Source organism: Labeo rohita, chromosome 21 (genome assembly GCF_022985175.1).
Source record: "Labeo rohita strain BAU-BD-2019 chromosome 21, IGBB_LRoh.1.0, whole genome shotgun sequence".
Taxonomy (NCBI): domain Eukaryota; kingdom Metazoa; phylum Chordata; class Actinopteri; order Cypriniformes; family Cyprinidae; genus Labeo; species Labeo rohita.
Genome location: NC_066889.1, coordinates 10,654,435 through 10,671,728, shown reverse-complemented (window position 1 = coordinate 10,671,728; position 17,294 = coordinate 10,654,435). Strand labels below are relative to the sequence as shown.

At 40.0% G+C, this 17,294-nt stretch overlaps 1 protein-coding gene across 1 annotated transcript; it reads left to right on the top strand.

Annotated features, from left to right (window-relative positions):
- The first annotated feature begins 105 nt into the window (after nt 1-105).
- asl (argininosuccinate lyase) lies at nt 106-17,291 on the top strand. The gene is made up of 16 exons (XM_051093881.1): nt 106-354; nt 504-698; nt 2,528-2,611; nt 2,714-2,770; nt 2,849-2,946; nt 3,034-3,111; nt 3,254-3,331; nt 3,891-3,943; nt 5,011-5,073; nt 5,388-5,502; nt 14,412-14,496; nt 16,223-16,282; nt 16,362-16,445; nt 16,655-16,735; nt 16,819-16,925; nt 17,014-17,291. The coding sequence occupies exons 1-16, from the start codon at nt 340-342 to the stop codon at nt 17,162-17,164; spliced, it is 1,404 nt and encodes a 467-aa protein (XP_050949838.1). The 5' UTR covers nt 106-339; the 3' UTR covers nt 17,165-17,291.
- Nucleotides 17,292-17,294: the final 3 nt, after the last annotated feature.

The following is a 17,294-nucleotide window of genomic DNA, read 5'->3' as shown; positions in this document are numbered from 1 at the left end:
CAGTAACTGCAAGCGTAGCTAGGCTTGGGTATTTGAGGTGGTTTGTTCTCTAAAATGAATGGCAGCTCCTGAAAAACGGCGCTTTAGATTTCGGTTGGTTCCCGAGCACCTAATTAGCATATTGTGGGCGGTCTTTCGCGTTCCCAAAATAAACGAAGAGGAAATACAGGTCACGCTACTGGATGTGCAGCGGCTTACAGTTATTCATTCTTATGTGTCGGTGAAATCAACTGGAACTGATTTTGCCATTTAATTGTCCGACATTTCCTGTTTCTTTTTTCATCACAAGCTTTACTTTTCGGTTTGCTCATCGCACATAAAGACTGCTTGAGACTTTCAATGGCAAGTGCAGAGGTAAATATCGCTCATCTTTCTAAAGTCATTCAGATTTTGTGGGGATTTTGTGAGTGTGTGTGTGTCATATGCTTTCTAAACCTCTCAGAAACAGCGAGCCGTGATTTACCGAAATGTTTTTTTTTTTTTTATTATTTTGTGTTAAACAGGGAAACAAACTATGGGGTGGTCGCTTTGTGGGAAACACCGACCCTATAATGGAAAAGTTCAACGCGTCTATCGCGTACGACCGGCGCATGTGGGAGGCTGATATTAAGGGGAGTAAAGCATATGTCAAAGCTTTGCAAAAAGCAGGTCTGGTCACGCAAAACGAGATGAAACAGATCGTCACAGGACTTGACAAGGTAATTTAAAGATAAACCACTACATTACCTTACAGGTTACACGTGTGTTCTTTTACGGTGTCATGTTTCTCATGAACTTTTTTTGTTTGATTGTTAGTTTTTTTTACCCTCGAACTATGTATGATGCTGCTTTGTAAATATTTAGCAGGATACTGTATCATAGTCCATTCCCCCTTAATACATAACAGACAAAAAATATGCCCTGACACAGACACATCCTTTTACACAATTACAAGAGACATGTGACAGTGCTGATGATGCCTTTTGTAAACTTAAATAACTGCCATTCAACATGTGATATTCTGACAACATATACAGTAGGCCAAATAAAAGAGACTGGGGCTAGTTTTCACACTTGAGTATTTGAATTTCAGTTATTGACCAAGAAAAAAGACAAACATTCACCAAGCATTGACCATGGCCCGCAATTTAAATAGTAAAACAGTTATGAAACATCAGAAGGTACAAAAATATTAACTCATTAACTCAAATAGTTTAATGTATAAATCTGAAACACATAATATGTGACAACGTACCAAAATAAAATGTAATCTGTTTTTGTTCTGAGAGTATAGATTAACCATTTAGATAGTCTATATTGTTTTTATCTCTATATTATGACAGCATTTTAGTGGCATGTTAAGTAAATAAATCTATCATTGTATAATTGAATAGAATAGTATATAACATTATAGTATAATATAACATAATATATACATTTTATGGTTAAAAGTTGATACTGACAGTCAACTTCAATTAAAAAATAAATAAATAAAAATAAAAAGTACCCAGCAGCCATTACAATACAAGATGATTTTAGAATTTTAGATTGGAGGATACAATTCACAAAAACGTTCATTATTCTAATAATGTATTTAAAACCAACAAACATCTACCAGAGAAAACACAATTTTTTATAATTAAACTATTAATATATACCTTATTGTTACTTAAGTGTTATTTTAGTATCATTGAGATATTATAGTGTTTATAAATATTTTGAATTAGATTTTAATATTTTATATATGTTGTTATTATATATATATATATATATATATATATATATATTTATTATATATTATAATAATAATATATTATATATATATATATATATATTATGATATATGATTATATATATATATATATTTTATATTTATTTTAATTTGTTAAAGTTTAGTGATTTTTTTTGTGTCATTTCTTAGTGTGTGTATATAGTTTATTGATTTTTTTTGTCTTCAGTTTTAGTTGTTTTATTACCATTTTAGTATAAACTTAGACTAAATAAAAATCTTCAAGTTTTCGTTTAAATTAGGTTTCAGTTTTATTTTTAGTTTTTTATGGTTTTAGCTTTATATAATAACTACTGCTGTTCAAATGATTAATCACGATTAATTGGATCCAGAATAAAGATTTTTATTGTGTGTATATATATATATATATATATATATGTGTGTGTGTGTGTGTGTGTGTGTGTGTGTGTGTGTGTACTGTGTATATTTATTATGTATATATAAAGACAGACACATACAGTATATATTTTGAAAATATTTACATGTATTTTCATGTATATATTTATATTCATATAATTTACATTATAATTATGTTATATTTATATTTTTATTATATTTTTCTTAAATACATACATGCATGTGTGTGTTTTTATATATACATGATAAATATACATAGCACACACACATATATTATGTACACAGAAACTTTTATCTTGGATGCGATTAATCCCAGCATTAATAAAAACAACCCTGATCTCAGACATTTTGATTCATTGTCACATTATAAATAAGTGAGGTCTTTAAAAATATCTTTAACAGGTTTTTGATGAATGGTCCAAAGGGGAGTTCAAGATCAAACCAGGAGATGAGGATATCCACACAGCCAATGAACGCAGGCTGAAGGTCAAAAGAAAACACTTTTCTCATTGTTCTATCATTTACTTTTATGGAATAAAAATATTACAGGAACCAAAATTTAGTCTATGTTCATGTCTTCTTTTAAAGGAATTTATTGGTGATCCAGCTGGAAAGCTTCACACAGGGAGGAGCAGAAATGATCAGGTTTAAATTTAGTGATTTGTCACATGATATTTACAAGCATACAGGCTTTTGACTGAACTCATTAATTTTGTTGGATAGGTTGCAACGGATATGCGCCTCTGGCTGCGTGACGCTATTACAACTCTGAAAGAACTAGCTTTGCAGCTTGTCAGCACTATGGTGGAAAGAGCTGCAGCGTAAGAATGCTCAATTATCGTGTAGAGATCTGACTAATGTACAGTTGCCAAACACACATTCCATACTATTCTTTTTTGTCCATCCAGAGAGATTGAAATCCTGTGCCCTGGATACACTCACATGCAGAGGGCCCAACCAATCAGATGGAGTCACTGGATTCTCAGGTACAGTTCAGTACAAGTATTCTGTCTTAATTATATTTTACTCAAAGCAAAGTGTCAGTTGTTGTGACCTTGTATATATGAACTTCATCCTGTTGGTACATATGCCTGGTCACAATTATTCAACATTCATTGTTTCTCACAGTTATGCATCAGCAATAAGCAGAGATGTTGAACGGTTGAATGACATCAGGAAACGTGTCAATGTGCTGCCTCTAGGAAGGTTAGTTTTGTGTACATACAATACTGAGATATTTTTTTAAAGAATTCTGTGATGCCCGTTGAAGTGTTGAGTTTATTTTACTAGAAATACAATAAAACAGTAATATTTTGAAATAACTGTACAATTTAAAATAACTATTTTCTGTTTGAATATATTTTAAAATGTAATTCATTCCTGTGACAGCAAAGCTGAATTTTCAGCATAATTACTTCAGTCTTCAGCATCAAACAGAAATCAGAAATCTAATATACTGATTTGCTGCTCAAGAAATATTTCTTATTATTTTCAGTGTTGTGCTGCTTAATATTTTTGTGGAAGCTGTGATACATTTTTTTTCTGGATTATTTAATGACAGAAAGTTCAAAATAACAGCATTTATTTGAAATACAAATTTTTGGTAATTCATCATTATAGATGTCTTCATTGTCCTTTTTTAATGCATCCTGTCTAAATAATAGTTTTAATTTTACTGACCCTAACTTTTGAAGGATACTGCACACACTTTTTTATTATATTTTGAGATACGCTGACATACAATATGTATTTATTTGCCTTGCAGTGGAGCCATTGCTGGGAATCCCTTCAACATTGACAGAGAACTTCTTCGTCAAGGTTGACATATTTTACGAATTTGCTTTTCTGTGAAGTTTATTTGTTTCCCCATGCAAATAGATAAAGAAGTCCACTTCCAGAAGAAAAATGTACAGATAATGTAACCCATTTGTCATCCAAGATGTTCATATCTTTCTTTCTTCAGCTGTAAAGAACTTATGTTTTTTAAGGGAAACATTTCAGGATATGGTGCCCTGATTCTGAACTTCCAAAATGCAGTTTAAATGCGGCTTCAAATGATCCCAATTGAGGAAGAAGGGTCTTATCTAGCAAAACGATTGGTTATTTTCATTAAAAAAATACAATTTAAATACATCACAAACACTCATCTTGTCTTGCTCTCCCTGAACTCTGTGTATTCTGGCTCAAGACAGTTAGGGTATGTCGAAAAACTCCAATCGTATTTTCTCCCTCAACTTCAAAAATCATTTCAGAATCATCCTACATCGCTGCAGAAGTACCGACCCAGTCTTTGCAAAGTGAACATGCAAAGAAGATCAAACACCCTGAACCAAAAAGGTAAAACAGCGATATAGGATGATTTTGAAGTTGAGGGAGAACATGAGATGGGAATTTTTCGACATACCCTAACTGTCATGACCCGGAACAAAAACAGTTCAAGCAAAGCAAGACAAGACGAGCATTTGACATTAAAAAGTATATAAATTGTATTATTTTTATGAAAATAACCAATCGTTTTGCTAGATAAGACCCTTCTTCCTCAGCTGGCATTGTTTACAACCGCATTTGGGATCGCTTGAAGCCGTATTTAAACTGCGTTTTGGAAGTTCAAACTCGGGGCACCATAAAAGTCCATTATATGGAGAAAAATGCTGAAATGTTTTCCTCAAAAAACATAATTTCTTTATGACTGACGAAAGAAAGACATGAACATCTTGGATGACAAGGGGGTGAGTACATCATCTGTCAATTTTTGTTCTTTAATGATTTGTGAAATATGTTCCTTATTGTTACTGAAATATTGTGTATTGAAAATATGTGTATACAGGTCAAACTGGTCACCAATTTGAATTTTTTTTCGTCTGACCCCCCCAATCACTTCCTAGAACTAAATTTTGATAGTATCAGCATTAACAGCATGGACGCTACTGCACAGAGGGATTTTGTTGGTAGGTATGAAAATGCTGCAAAAATCATCTGAGAGTATGATAATTAACTTCACATTTTACATGCAAAAAATGAAAATTCTGTCATCATTTATTGACCCTGAAGTAATATGGGTTTTTATGTGCCGTTAAAAAGAAGCCAAAACTATTACTATGATAACCAAAAAATTACCAACATTCTTCAAAATATCTTCTTTTATGGTTAATAAAGAAAGCAATTCAGATTTACATCAACATGAGGGAGAGTAAATGATCACAGAATTTTCATTTTTGATGAACGACCTGTTTAACTGAATGTGATGTATGTTTTTGGACAGCTGAGTTTCTCTTCTGGGGATCAATGTGTCTCACACACCTCAGCAAGATGGCAGAGGATCTGATTTTATACAGTACGAAGGAGTTCTCCTTCATTACTCTGACTGATGCATACAGGTGAGGACAGCACATGATTCATAATAGGAAGTGACAGTAATGATCAAAATATTTCACATTGATTGAAATTCTCTCACAGTTTTCATCAGGCTATCCATGTGCCGTTGACAAAAAAAGCTCTGGGTCAAATTCCTATCCCATTACTGTCATGCAAAACAAACAAACAAACATCAATTTCATCAAAGAATCCTGAAAAAACTAAATCACCCTGCTGAAAAATCCAGCATAAACCAGCATGGATTCCAAGCTGGTCCAGACTGGTTTATGCTGGTATAATGCTGGTACAGGTTGGTTAGTGCTGGTATAGTGTTGGTCCAGACTGGTCTATTCAATTCAATTCAATGAATAGACCAGTCTGGACCAACTGGTTTTCACGATACAAATCATTGCAAAGCAGCTCTACAAAAAATTTAAGTTCCCCTTCAGTCGTTTCACTACGACGTTACATATGGGAACTCGCTTGAGTGACCAATCACCTCTGAGCTTTATAGAAAAGGCCAATGAAATCATTCAGATTTTCGCTTCGGAGCCTCACCGCTACGAGCTATATTTCACAAAGAGTGAAGAATCCTGGACGGAGTACGCTCTCTCCCGAACCTGCGTCATCTGCGGTCTACGAGATCCTACGTAGGCATTTCCCGGTATGTCTTTCTGACCGTGCGTTACTGGGTGCGGTAGTTTCCATCACCTCCATTCATGACGGTCATGATCGCTGTCTCACTGGGCCGAGCGCACGCTGAGGCAGCGTTTGTGGATGGTTCATGCACTCATTACGAGCGTATGTCCATGGCCACGTTGAGGTCCCGCCTCTCGTTCGCGAGACGGCTCCCCTCGTCGTCTTCCCGCGGCAGTTCGTCGAGCCAGAAAGGCTTTACTGCTGCTATAGCGAGGCGCTCTGGGGACCTCCAGGGGACGGTGCAGAATGTTCCGCCGGGCAAAACCCCGCGGGCTTCCGCTCCACCGCGTGGTCCCGTGGTGATGCCCAAGCAGACCGCTCCCCCGCCTAAAAGCGGGCCGAGCATCTCCTTCGGTGCTCCCCCGGAGGAGAGGATGTCTATCTCAGCATCAGAGGGGGAACGGTCGGCAGATGAGGCGGACGTTTCGGTGGAGCAGCACCCCTCCGCGGTCGCTGCCCTGTCCGAGGCGGACGCCGAACTGTCGGCTATGCTTCTCTGGGCCGCCAAGGGGATCGGGCTGGAGGTCCCGAAGGTGCCTCCTCCCGATCCTTCGAGGCTGGACGATTGGTTTCTGGGGACGAGGTCATCGGTTGGTCAAGGTGTGGCGGGCCCCTTATTTGGCTCGTTCGCACTCGGCCTCCTCAGCCCTCGCTACCCTTGATGGCGGGGCGGCCAAGGGTTACGCGGGGGTCCCACAGGTTGAGCGTACGGTTGCGGAGCACTTATGCCCGCAAGACGCCGCCACCTGGCGGGGCCCTCCGCGCTTCCCATCCAAAGCCTGTAGGCTCTCGTTGGCTCTTACCGGCAGAGCCTACTGTGCTGCGGCCCAGGCCGCCACCGCCCTGCACGCCATGGCCACCCTGCAGGTGTACCAGGCCAAGGCGCTAAAACAGCTGCACAAGGGTAGTCCTGACCAAGAGGTGATGCATGAGCTGCGTGCGGCGACTGACTTCGCCCTCCGGGCGACCAAAGTCACGGCGCGGTCCCTTGGTCAGGTGATGTCCACGCTCGTGGTCCAGGAACGCCATCTCTGGCTGAACCTGCCGCAGATGGCAGATGTTGACAAAGCACGCTTTCTCGACGCTCCCGTCTCCCAGGCCGGCCTTTTCAGCGACACTGTCGAGGACTTCGCCCAGCAGTTCTCGGCAGTCCAGAAGCAGACTGAGGCGATCAAACATATCTTGGCCCATCGTGAGACCCCCAGGAAGTCCCCGGGTGCCCAGCCTCAGCCTGCTCGTCGCCGAGGGCGCCCCCCTGCGGCCCCCAAGAAGCAAGAACAACCTGCTCCATCTCCGGCTGAGGCCCATGATGCGGCCCTCGCCACCAGACGTCATGGCCGCCGCAGGGGAGCGGCGCCGCCCGCTGCTCAGGGGTCAGCCACCAAGACCCGCAGATCTGCGCAGCGCCCCTGACACGGGCAGCCCGGAGATGGTGGAAGCTGCTCTTCGGGGGACGATAACATCTGTGCCCCCACTCCCGGAGGAGGGCCGGGACCTTCTGTGTGTTCAGCCGCCGTCGACCTACTGGTCGGCGGTACCCACCCACTCACAGAAAGAGCCATTTTCCACATCTCTGGGCCAAGTGCCCCGGGATCTGTTCCTGAGTGACGATATGCCTTCTCGGGTTCGGACTCGGAGCCCACATTCGCCAGCACAGGAACCTGGGAAGAAGGTAGGTGCTGCCCAATGCAGCCAGACTTTTCTCCAGGACGTTTATCCTTCTGGGATCAGTCCCCTTCCCCTTCCTGCAGGCTGCCCCACCGCGGTCACGTCGGTCAACGCTCCGTTGATCCCACTTGCGGCCAGGCTGGGGGCCTGGCTAGAGCTTCCCAGCCCGTCCCGGTGGCTGATCCGGACGGTACGTCTCGGCTATGCGATACAGTTCGCCAGGCGTCCGCCCAAGTTCAGGGGCGTCCTTTTCACTTCTGTCCGCTTGGACACGGATGCCTCTGTCCTGTGTGCGGAGATTGCTGTCTTACTGGCGAAGGACGCAATCGAGCCTGTCCCTCCAGCCGAGATGAAGTCGGGGTTTTACAGCCCCTACTTCATCGTGCCCAAGAAGAGTGGTGGGTTACGACCAATCCTGGATCTTCGAGTTTTGAATCGGTCCCTTCTCAGGCTGCCGTTCAAAATGCTCACCTCGAAACGCATTCTTTCTTGCATTCGACACCAGGATTGGTTTGCAGCCATAGACCTGAAGGACGCCTACTTTCACGTCTCGATATTGCCTCGACACAGACCCTTCCTACGGTTTGCCTTCGAGGGTCGAGCGTATCAGTACAAGGTGCTCCCATTTGGCCTGTCCCTGTCTCCCCGCGTCTTTACGAAGGTCGCGGAGGGCGCCCTGACCCCCCTATGGCGGAAGGGCGTCCGCATCCTCAACTATCTCGACGACTGGCTCATTATAGCTCACTCGCGAGATTTGTTGTGCGAACACAGGGACCTGGTGCTCCGGCACCTCAGCCATCTGGGCCTTCGGGTCAACCGAGAGAAGAGCAAACTCTCCCCAGTGCAGAGGATCTCTTTTCTCTGCATGGAGCTGGACTCGGTCAACATGACAGCCTGCCTCACCAACGAGCGCATGCAGTCAGTGCTGAACTGTCTGAAACTTTTCAGACACAAGACAGCGGTCCCTCTCAAAACTTTTCAGAGGCTCCTGGGGCATATGGCAGCCGCAGCTGCAGTAACGCCGCTCGGCCTGCTTCATATGAGACCGCTTCAGCGCTGGCTACACGATCGAGTCCCGAGATGGGCATGGCACCGTGGCACACTCCGGATTGGCGTTTCCCCGCAGTGTCGCCGCTTATTCAGCCCGTGGTCAGATCCTGCCTTCCTACGGGCCGGAGTCCCCTTAGGACAGGTCTCCAGGCATGTTGTGGTCCACACGGATGCCTCCACCACGGGTTGGGGTGCTGTATGCAACGGGCAAGCAGCCTCGGGCTCCTGGACGGGACCTCGACTGCTTTGGCACATCAATTGGCCGGAGTTGCTAGCCGTGCTTCTCGCGCTGCGTCGCATTCTTCCGATGCTCCACCACAAGCACGTGCTTGTCCGCACAGACAACACTGCGACTGTAGCGTACATCAACCGTCAAGGTGGTCTACGCTCCCGTCGTATGTCGCAACTCGCCCACCATCTGCTCCTGTGTAGTCAGACGTGGCTGAAATCGCTGCGCGCCATTCACATACCAGGGGAGCTCAACCGTGCAGCCGATCAGCTCTCACAGCAGCCCACCCACCCTGAAGAATGGCGACTCCACCCCCAGACAGTCCAGCTGATTTGGAGTCGATTCGGAGAGGCCCAGATAGATCTGTTTGCCTCCCCAGAATCCTCCCACTGCCAGCTTTATTACTCCCTCAGTGAGGCTCCCCTCGGCAGGGACGCACTGGCACACAGCTGGCCTCCGGGGCCCAAGTACGCCTTTCCCCCAGTGAGCGTCCTTGCACATCATGATCAGGGAGGATGGGGAGCAGGTTCTGCTGGTTGCGCCGTACTGGCCCACCCAGACCTGGTTTGTCGACCTCACGCTGCTCGCGACAGCCCCTCCCTGGAAGATCCCCTTGAGGAAGGACCTTCTTTCTCAGGGGATGGGCACAATCTGGCACCCGCGTCCCGATCTATGGAACCTGCATGTGTGGCTTCTGGACGGGACACGGTAGACCTCTCCGGCCTTCCACAGGCCGTGATAGAAACTATCACTCAGTCTAGAGCTCCTTCTATGAGGCAGGCCTATGCTCTGAGGTGGGGTCTCTTTGTTGACTGGTGTGCCTCCCGTGGGGAGGACCCACAGAGATGTCCGATTGCAGTGGTGCTTTCCTTTCTGCAAGAGAAGTTGGAGCGTAGGCTTAGGCGTAACGTGGCCTTAGGGTTGTGGCCTTTTCCATGGGTCTGTTCCCATATGTAACGTCGTAGTGAAACGACTGAAGGGGAACTTCTAAGTTACGTACATAACCCTCGTTCCCTGAAGGAGGGAACGGAGACGTTACATCCCCTGCCACAACCCTAGGCTGCGCTGACGCCGGGCTGCGGCTCGGCTCCTCAGCAAAAACCTGAATGAGTGGATGCACGCCGCCATCTTATATACCCGTATGTACGGGGGAGTGGCGTTGCGTGCAAACTCCACTCGCCAATTTCATTGGCCTTTTCTATAAAGCTCAGAGGTGAGTGGTCACTCAAGCGAGTTCCCATATGTAACGTCTCCGTTCCCTCCTTCAGGGAACGAGGGTTACGTACGTAACCTAGACGTTTTTACAATATATTTAGTAGTGTCTTACTAGTGGTGACATATGGCAGAGATGAATGGGTAATATGATCATATTTTCTTGACCTGGTAAGGACTCTAGCAGCTGCATTTTGGACAACCTGTAGCTTGCTAATTGAAGATGCAGGACAACCACCTAGCAGTGCATTACAATAGTCCAGTCTAGAGGTCAGGAATGCATGAACTAGCTTTTCTGCATCAGAAGCACGTAACATATTTTGTAGCTTGGCAATGTTTCTAAGATGGAAGAATGCTGTTTTTGCAATGTGAGAAGTATGCTGTCTAATATAACACCCAAGTTTTTGACTGTAGAGGAAGTAACAGTACATCCGTCTAATTGCAAATTGTAATCCAAGAGATTCTGTTTATGGTCTTTTGGTCAAATAAGTAAAATCTCTGTCTTCTCTGAATTTAATAGGATAAAATTATTGGTCATCCAAACTTTTACATTTTTAACACACTCTGTTAACTTCGATAATTTAGAAATTTCATCTGGTCATGGTAAGATATAGAGTTGAGTATCATCAGCATAACAATGGAAACTAATCCTGTGTTTTCTAATAATATTACCAAGGGGCAGCACGTATATTGAAAATAGCAGAGGGCCTAGGACAGATCCTTGTGGCACTCCATATTTTACTGGTGATAACTGAGATGACTCCCCATTTAAATAAACAAAGTGGTAGCGATCGGACAGGTAGGATTTAAACCATCTTAAAGCCTGCCCTTGAATACCCGCATAGTTTTGTAGTCATTCTATGAGTATGTCATGATCTGTAGTGTCGAACGCAGTACTAAGATCAAGTAAAACTAGCAATAAGATGCAGCCTTGGTCTGACGCAAGAAGCAAGTTTATGCTGGTTAGTGCTGATATAGTGTTGGTCCAGGCTGTTTTATGCTGGTTAATGCTGGTATAGTGCTGGTCCAGGGTGATTTATACTAGTATAGTGGTGGTCTAGCTGATGGACCAGCATATTCATGCTGTTCTCAAGCAAAATGGTTCTGGTGATGCTGGTTCACCAGCATGGTCTTGCAGGGTTTAGTATCAGTAGGCCAGCTGTCTGTATGCAAGCAGTGTTTAGGGGACAAACATAGTTTTTGATTGCATATTTCTCTGTTTCACACATTAATGATGCAAAGTAAAAACAATATAAGGTTAAAACATATAATTTATTAAATTATATGATAACTTTTTAATTTCTTTTGCTTCCTTCACTGAAAGTAAAATTGCTTTAGTAGTGATTACATTATTAATAATATCACTTGTAACTGGTAAAATGTTTCAAAGGGAATGGTCTCCTGTACACTGCATAACAAAAACATTTAGAGATATGAAAATTATTAAACGTTTACTGAATTCAACCGAAGTCAATGACCAACTGCCCAACTAAGGGGGAACACTTATCACCATAGTGGTGACATACTTCAGTAACCTTTACACATGTACCATATGAAAGAAATAAGGCCAAACTTGTTTGCAATAAGTGAAAAAGGTAATGCTGTTTTTGGAGTTGTTTAATCATCCTCTGGTGAAATATTAATTTCATATATGGCTGTGTGGCTGTAAGTCAGTTATAGTTGTTGTGTTTCTGCTCATCTCTTCACTTTCTTCTGTGATTCTGTGTTTCTTCTAGGTGTAATCACTAATGCTCAGTCGTCACTTGTAGAGTGAATCTACTTTATTTCACTAAATATAACACTGATTCAGTGTTACTTTTAGGACCATATGAAAACTGAGCAGTGTTTGTTTAACACTGGGGATTTTAGTGTGTAAACATGTAACCAGCAACATGTGTTTTTCTTCATTAAATAACTTTAATTAAATTCATTTGGAAAATTGTCTTTGTGTTTACAAACACACACTAAGACATGTGATATGTAACACATGCAAGTTTTGTAGTGGTCTTGCTGAGATCATACCAGCACCCAATAGACAACAAATGCTGGTCCACCAGCACACCAGCATCCCAAGCTGCTCCCAGCATACAAAACATACCTTATGCTGGTTCACCAGCACACCTGCTTACCGTGCTGGGGACCAGCAACCAGCATCCCATGCTGGGATCCAGCAAACCAGTAACCAGCATCCAATTCTGGTCCCAGCATGCAAAACATACCTTATGCTGGTGACCAGCAATGCTGGATTTTTCAGCAGGGCATTGAATGATTTCCACTAAAATATTAACCTTCACAACTAGAGGTCGACCGATGTATCGGTTTTGCCGATTAATTGGCACCGATAGTTGATTGGCGGAACTATCGGTTATTGGCAAAAATCCATGCCGATACTTTTTTTCTGGGTTGGGTCCATTGCTGGAGCAGCTGAGAAGGTCATCATTATACAGAAAAGTCCCTATAGTCTTTGTTATACAGTATGAGAGTGGCCTCTAGTGACAGAAATCAATGACAGCAAGTGCCGTTTGTTTAGATGCGTGACTGCGCGCTGCACAGAGCCGGACACTTCAAAGGCGGATTTAAAACATCAACAACAAAACGGTGTGTACAGTATACTGTAGTGCATGTTTTCATGTCATTACTAAGCAATGAATTTGTTGACTAGATGCTGCATTAGTGGAGAAAGGACAGCAGTATACTTTTGCCCGTTTGGTGATCAAATAAAGTCTTGTAGCCACCCGAATTGAACGCAACGCATCCAGTGTGTGTGATACCGGATAGCTGCGAGTTCTTCTAGATGCTGCGTTGCATTTTTACCCATTGTTTTATAATAGAATATAATGTTCTAGAATAGAAGCAGTTAAATTGTGAAAGTACACAATATCCATATGTATGCAATTTCAAGACTGTGGCTTTTGTGTAGATATTTAAAGATGGCCATCTTTAGCTTGATTGTTGATGTAATGGCAACACTTTACAATATGAGTCCATTTGTAACATTAAGACTGATAAAAGCTGTAGAATAGAAGTATTTTTCCTTGTTAAAGTGTGATTAATCGGTATCGGCCAGTTTGGTCCAACCTAGTTATCGGTATCGGTAAAATCAATATCGGTCGACCTCTATTCACAACTGTTTTCATCATTGATAATAATTAAAAATGTTTCTTGAGCAGCAAATCAGCATGTTAGAATGATTTCTAAAGGATCATGTGACACTGAAGACTGAAGTTAATGGCTGCTAAAAATTCAGCTTTGCTATCACAGGAATAAAATACATTTTTAAATATATTAACACAGAAAACAGTTATTGTAAATTGTAATAATATTTCACAATTTTGCTGTTTTTACTGTATTTTTAATCCAATAAATGAAGCCTTGATGTACATAAGAGTGGTTTGAACTCTAGAGGGCCTCATAATACGTCATAAAGTCACAGCAGACAAATCATTAATTCAAAGCCCTTGGGTTAACAGCATTTTTTCTTACATTACTACCATGTTCTGCATTATATTCACACCGCTTGTCACGCACGCACATTTCCATCGTAAAACTACTGGAGCTGCTGGCTTGAGCTTTAGGCAGATTTGCAAATTACGTCATTCAAATGACTTCTATAGTACAGTTGCCAAGAAATGTCCACATTGAACTGAGTACACATGTACCTGCTTACGTCATCACACGTTCTCCATTGTTAAAACACATAAATGTTTAATACTATAATTCTTTATGGTCTGTGAAATGTTCTGCCTGTTAACATTAACTTGTTTATCTTTATTAACTACAAACTGGTTGTTGCAGAGCTGGTACTGACCTTAGTTAAATAGTAAATGTTTAGTTAGCAATAACTGTTCCCTATTTATTAACAACCATCGGAAAAGCTGACTATCTGCCACGGAGTGCAGAATTCAGTGTGTTGTCTTAACTGGTGGATGACACTCAACACAGTAGCCTCGAGACACAGATACTGTGAACACGAGCTGGCTGATGTATACTGTGGGATTCAATCCACTTCTGCTTTGTATGTTGCCTAGTGTGAGTTGTTAATCAAAGCTGTTGTGTTTATGTTTGTGAGAGCAGCACTGGGAGCAGTTTAATGCCTCAGAAGAAGAACGCAGACAGCCTGGAGCTCATCCGCAGCAAAGCAGGACGAGTGTTTGGCAGAGTAAGATAAAGCACCGAGTAATGAAGCCAACCCGAGACACCAATACTGGCCTACAAAGATACTTGCGTAATTTAAATAATCAGCCTTATGATTAAGGTCAATCTATGGGAAATGTCAATTTAATGCTATACAATATTATAGTTATCAGTTATTGGGTAATGACTATTTAATAGTGCATGTTTATTTCTTCTGTTTTTAAGTTTAGATCATCTTTAGTTTAAATTGACTTTAGTTTTGAATGTTTTATTTTTAATTTATTTATACAAAATAGTGTAGTGTTTTAATATCGTCTATTTATCGGTTATCGGTTTTATTTAAATTGTTCAAAATAATAAAATTTTCATAGTATTAAAAATTATATTTTAAATATTATTTAATAGAATTAATACGAACATACTCAATAGATAAAATAGTATAATATTTTAATATTGCTTATTATTGTTTATTGGCCATAAGATAAAAATATTTATCATCCCTAGATTGTTAAAGAAAAGTTATAATATTAAGAGGAAAATAATATTTGAAATATTTTAAAATAAAATTAGCAACATATTTATTTATTTAGACAAAATAATATATTTTAATATTTTCTATTTATTGGTTATCAGTTTTATTTAAAAAAATATATATAATAATAAAATAGTAAAAAGATTTTAAAGATTTAAAATAACAACAATAATAATAACCAAGTATTAAACATAACATAATATTTTAAATGTTATTTAATAAAATTAATACAAATTAACATACTAAACAGAAAAAAAAAACATTTATTGGTTATTGGTCATAACATGAAAATATTTATCTTAAATATTATCTTACTGGCTAGAATTTTCTAAAAAAATATTATAATATTAAAAGTAAAATAATATGTTAAATATTATTCATTAATATTTAACAAACAGTTAATTTATTTAGACAAAATAGTATAATATTTTAGTATTGTCTGTTTATTGGTTATCAGTTTTATTTAAATTAAAACAAGATTTTAAATAATAATAATATTAATAATATCACACTATTAAGAATAAAATAATATAAAAAAATATTTAATACAATTAATTAATAAATCAGTTAATAAATTGACATACTAACAGACAAAATAATATATTTTAATATTGCCCATTTATTGGTTATTGGCCATAACATGGATATATTTATCTGCGTACTGGCCAGAATTTTCATCCATTCCTAGATTAATTATAAAGAAAAAAAATTACAAATATTTAAAATAATATTTTAAATATTTTATAAAATTGAACAACAACAACAAAAAACTAGAAAAAACAGTATAATATTTTAATATATCGGTTTTATATAAAATGAAAAAAGATTTAAAAGAAGATTTAAAATAATAATAATAGTAATAAAAATAATTTGAAATAAAAATAATATTTTTTTATTAATAATTATTTATATTTAATACAACAAATACAATTTTACATACTTAACAAACAAGTAGTATAATACTTTAATGTCACCGTAGCATTAAAAAGTAAAGTGTTCGCTTATTGACCAGAATTTTCATATGAGTGCATACCTAGATTAATTTTAAGGAAAATAATATGACAAAAATGTACTTTTTATTTATTTATTTATATTTTTATATTTATTAATATAAACACCATACTTAATCATACTGCACAAAGGTAAGATAGGGTAAGATAACAATTTTTACATCAAAAACCTTCAGGCTTTGTCTAATTTAAAATTCATTGTAATACAGTGTGCAGGGTTTCTAATGACTCTCAAGGGCCTACCCAGCTCATACAACAAAGACCTACAGGTATGTCCATGACAGACAGAAAATATGATTATTTTATAGCATTTTAAGCATTTTCTGAATATATGTTTTGTCACTGCAGGAGGATAAGGAGGCCATGTTCGACACATTCGATACAGTACAAGCTGTGCTGCAGGTGGCAATAGGCGTCATTTCAACTCTAAAGGTGAAAAACAGGTTATAACACAACAATAGATTATAAAACTTCAGTTAAATAGTAAGTGGGTGAAGTGCAGAAAGAGACGCAGACGTGTTTGAGCATGCTGCTATTCATTGTTAGTCTAAAATGTGAGCAATTTAAGTAATTGTTGTTTAATTTCTTTTATTTATTGGCGAGTGCTAGATCTTAAGCACTTGTACTTTTCCGTTCCTCAGGTCAACAAAGTAGTGATGGAAGGGGCCCTCAGCCCAGATATGCTGGCCACTGATCTTGCTTACCATCTGGTCAGAAAAGGAGTAAGTCCATCAGCATGCAGTTTTAAGATTTTGCCTGTCTGTAGAGCTGAATGAAATCTGATATATATACATATATATCAAAGATGCCTTTCAGAGAGGCCCACGGTTGTGCTGGGAAAGCTGTTTATATTGCTGAAAGTAAAAACATCCATCTGTCCCGACTCACTGTAGAGGACCTTCAAACAGTCAGGTAGGCAATCACATTCAAACTAAAAGCACATGTAACAGTATATGAAATAGTTGTTTTTTTATTCATTATTTTGTTTCTTTATCTCAAGCCCTTTGTTTGACAAGGACGTGCGTTCAGTGTGGGACTACAACAAAAGTGTTGAACAGTACAGCGCCCCCGGTGGCACAGCCAGGTCTAGCGTCACAGCACAAATTGAGCACTTTAGAACCTGGTTACAGGCGCAAAAACAGAAACCGTAGTCTAGTTTCTACAAAGGTCAGTAGTAGGTGCTCTTTCACAGATGAATTTGGCATGTAATGCCTGCATGTTACATACAAGTAAGCTTAGAGTGATTCAAAATGAAGGTCTTTATGATTTTTATTATGACAA

Coding starts and splice junctions, on each gene's coding strand:
- asl (XM_051093881.1), top strand. Junction 3,944..5,010: donor CAGAGAACTTCTTCGTCAAG/GTTGACATATTT, acceptor ATCACTTCCTAG/AACTAAATTTTGATAGTATC. Junction 16,736..16,818: donor ACCATCTGGTCAGAAAAGGA/GTAAGTCCATCA, acceptor TATATATCAAAG/ATGCCTTTCAGAGAGGCCCA.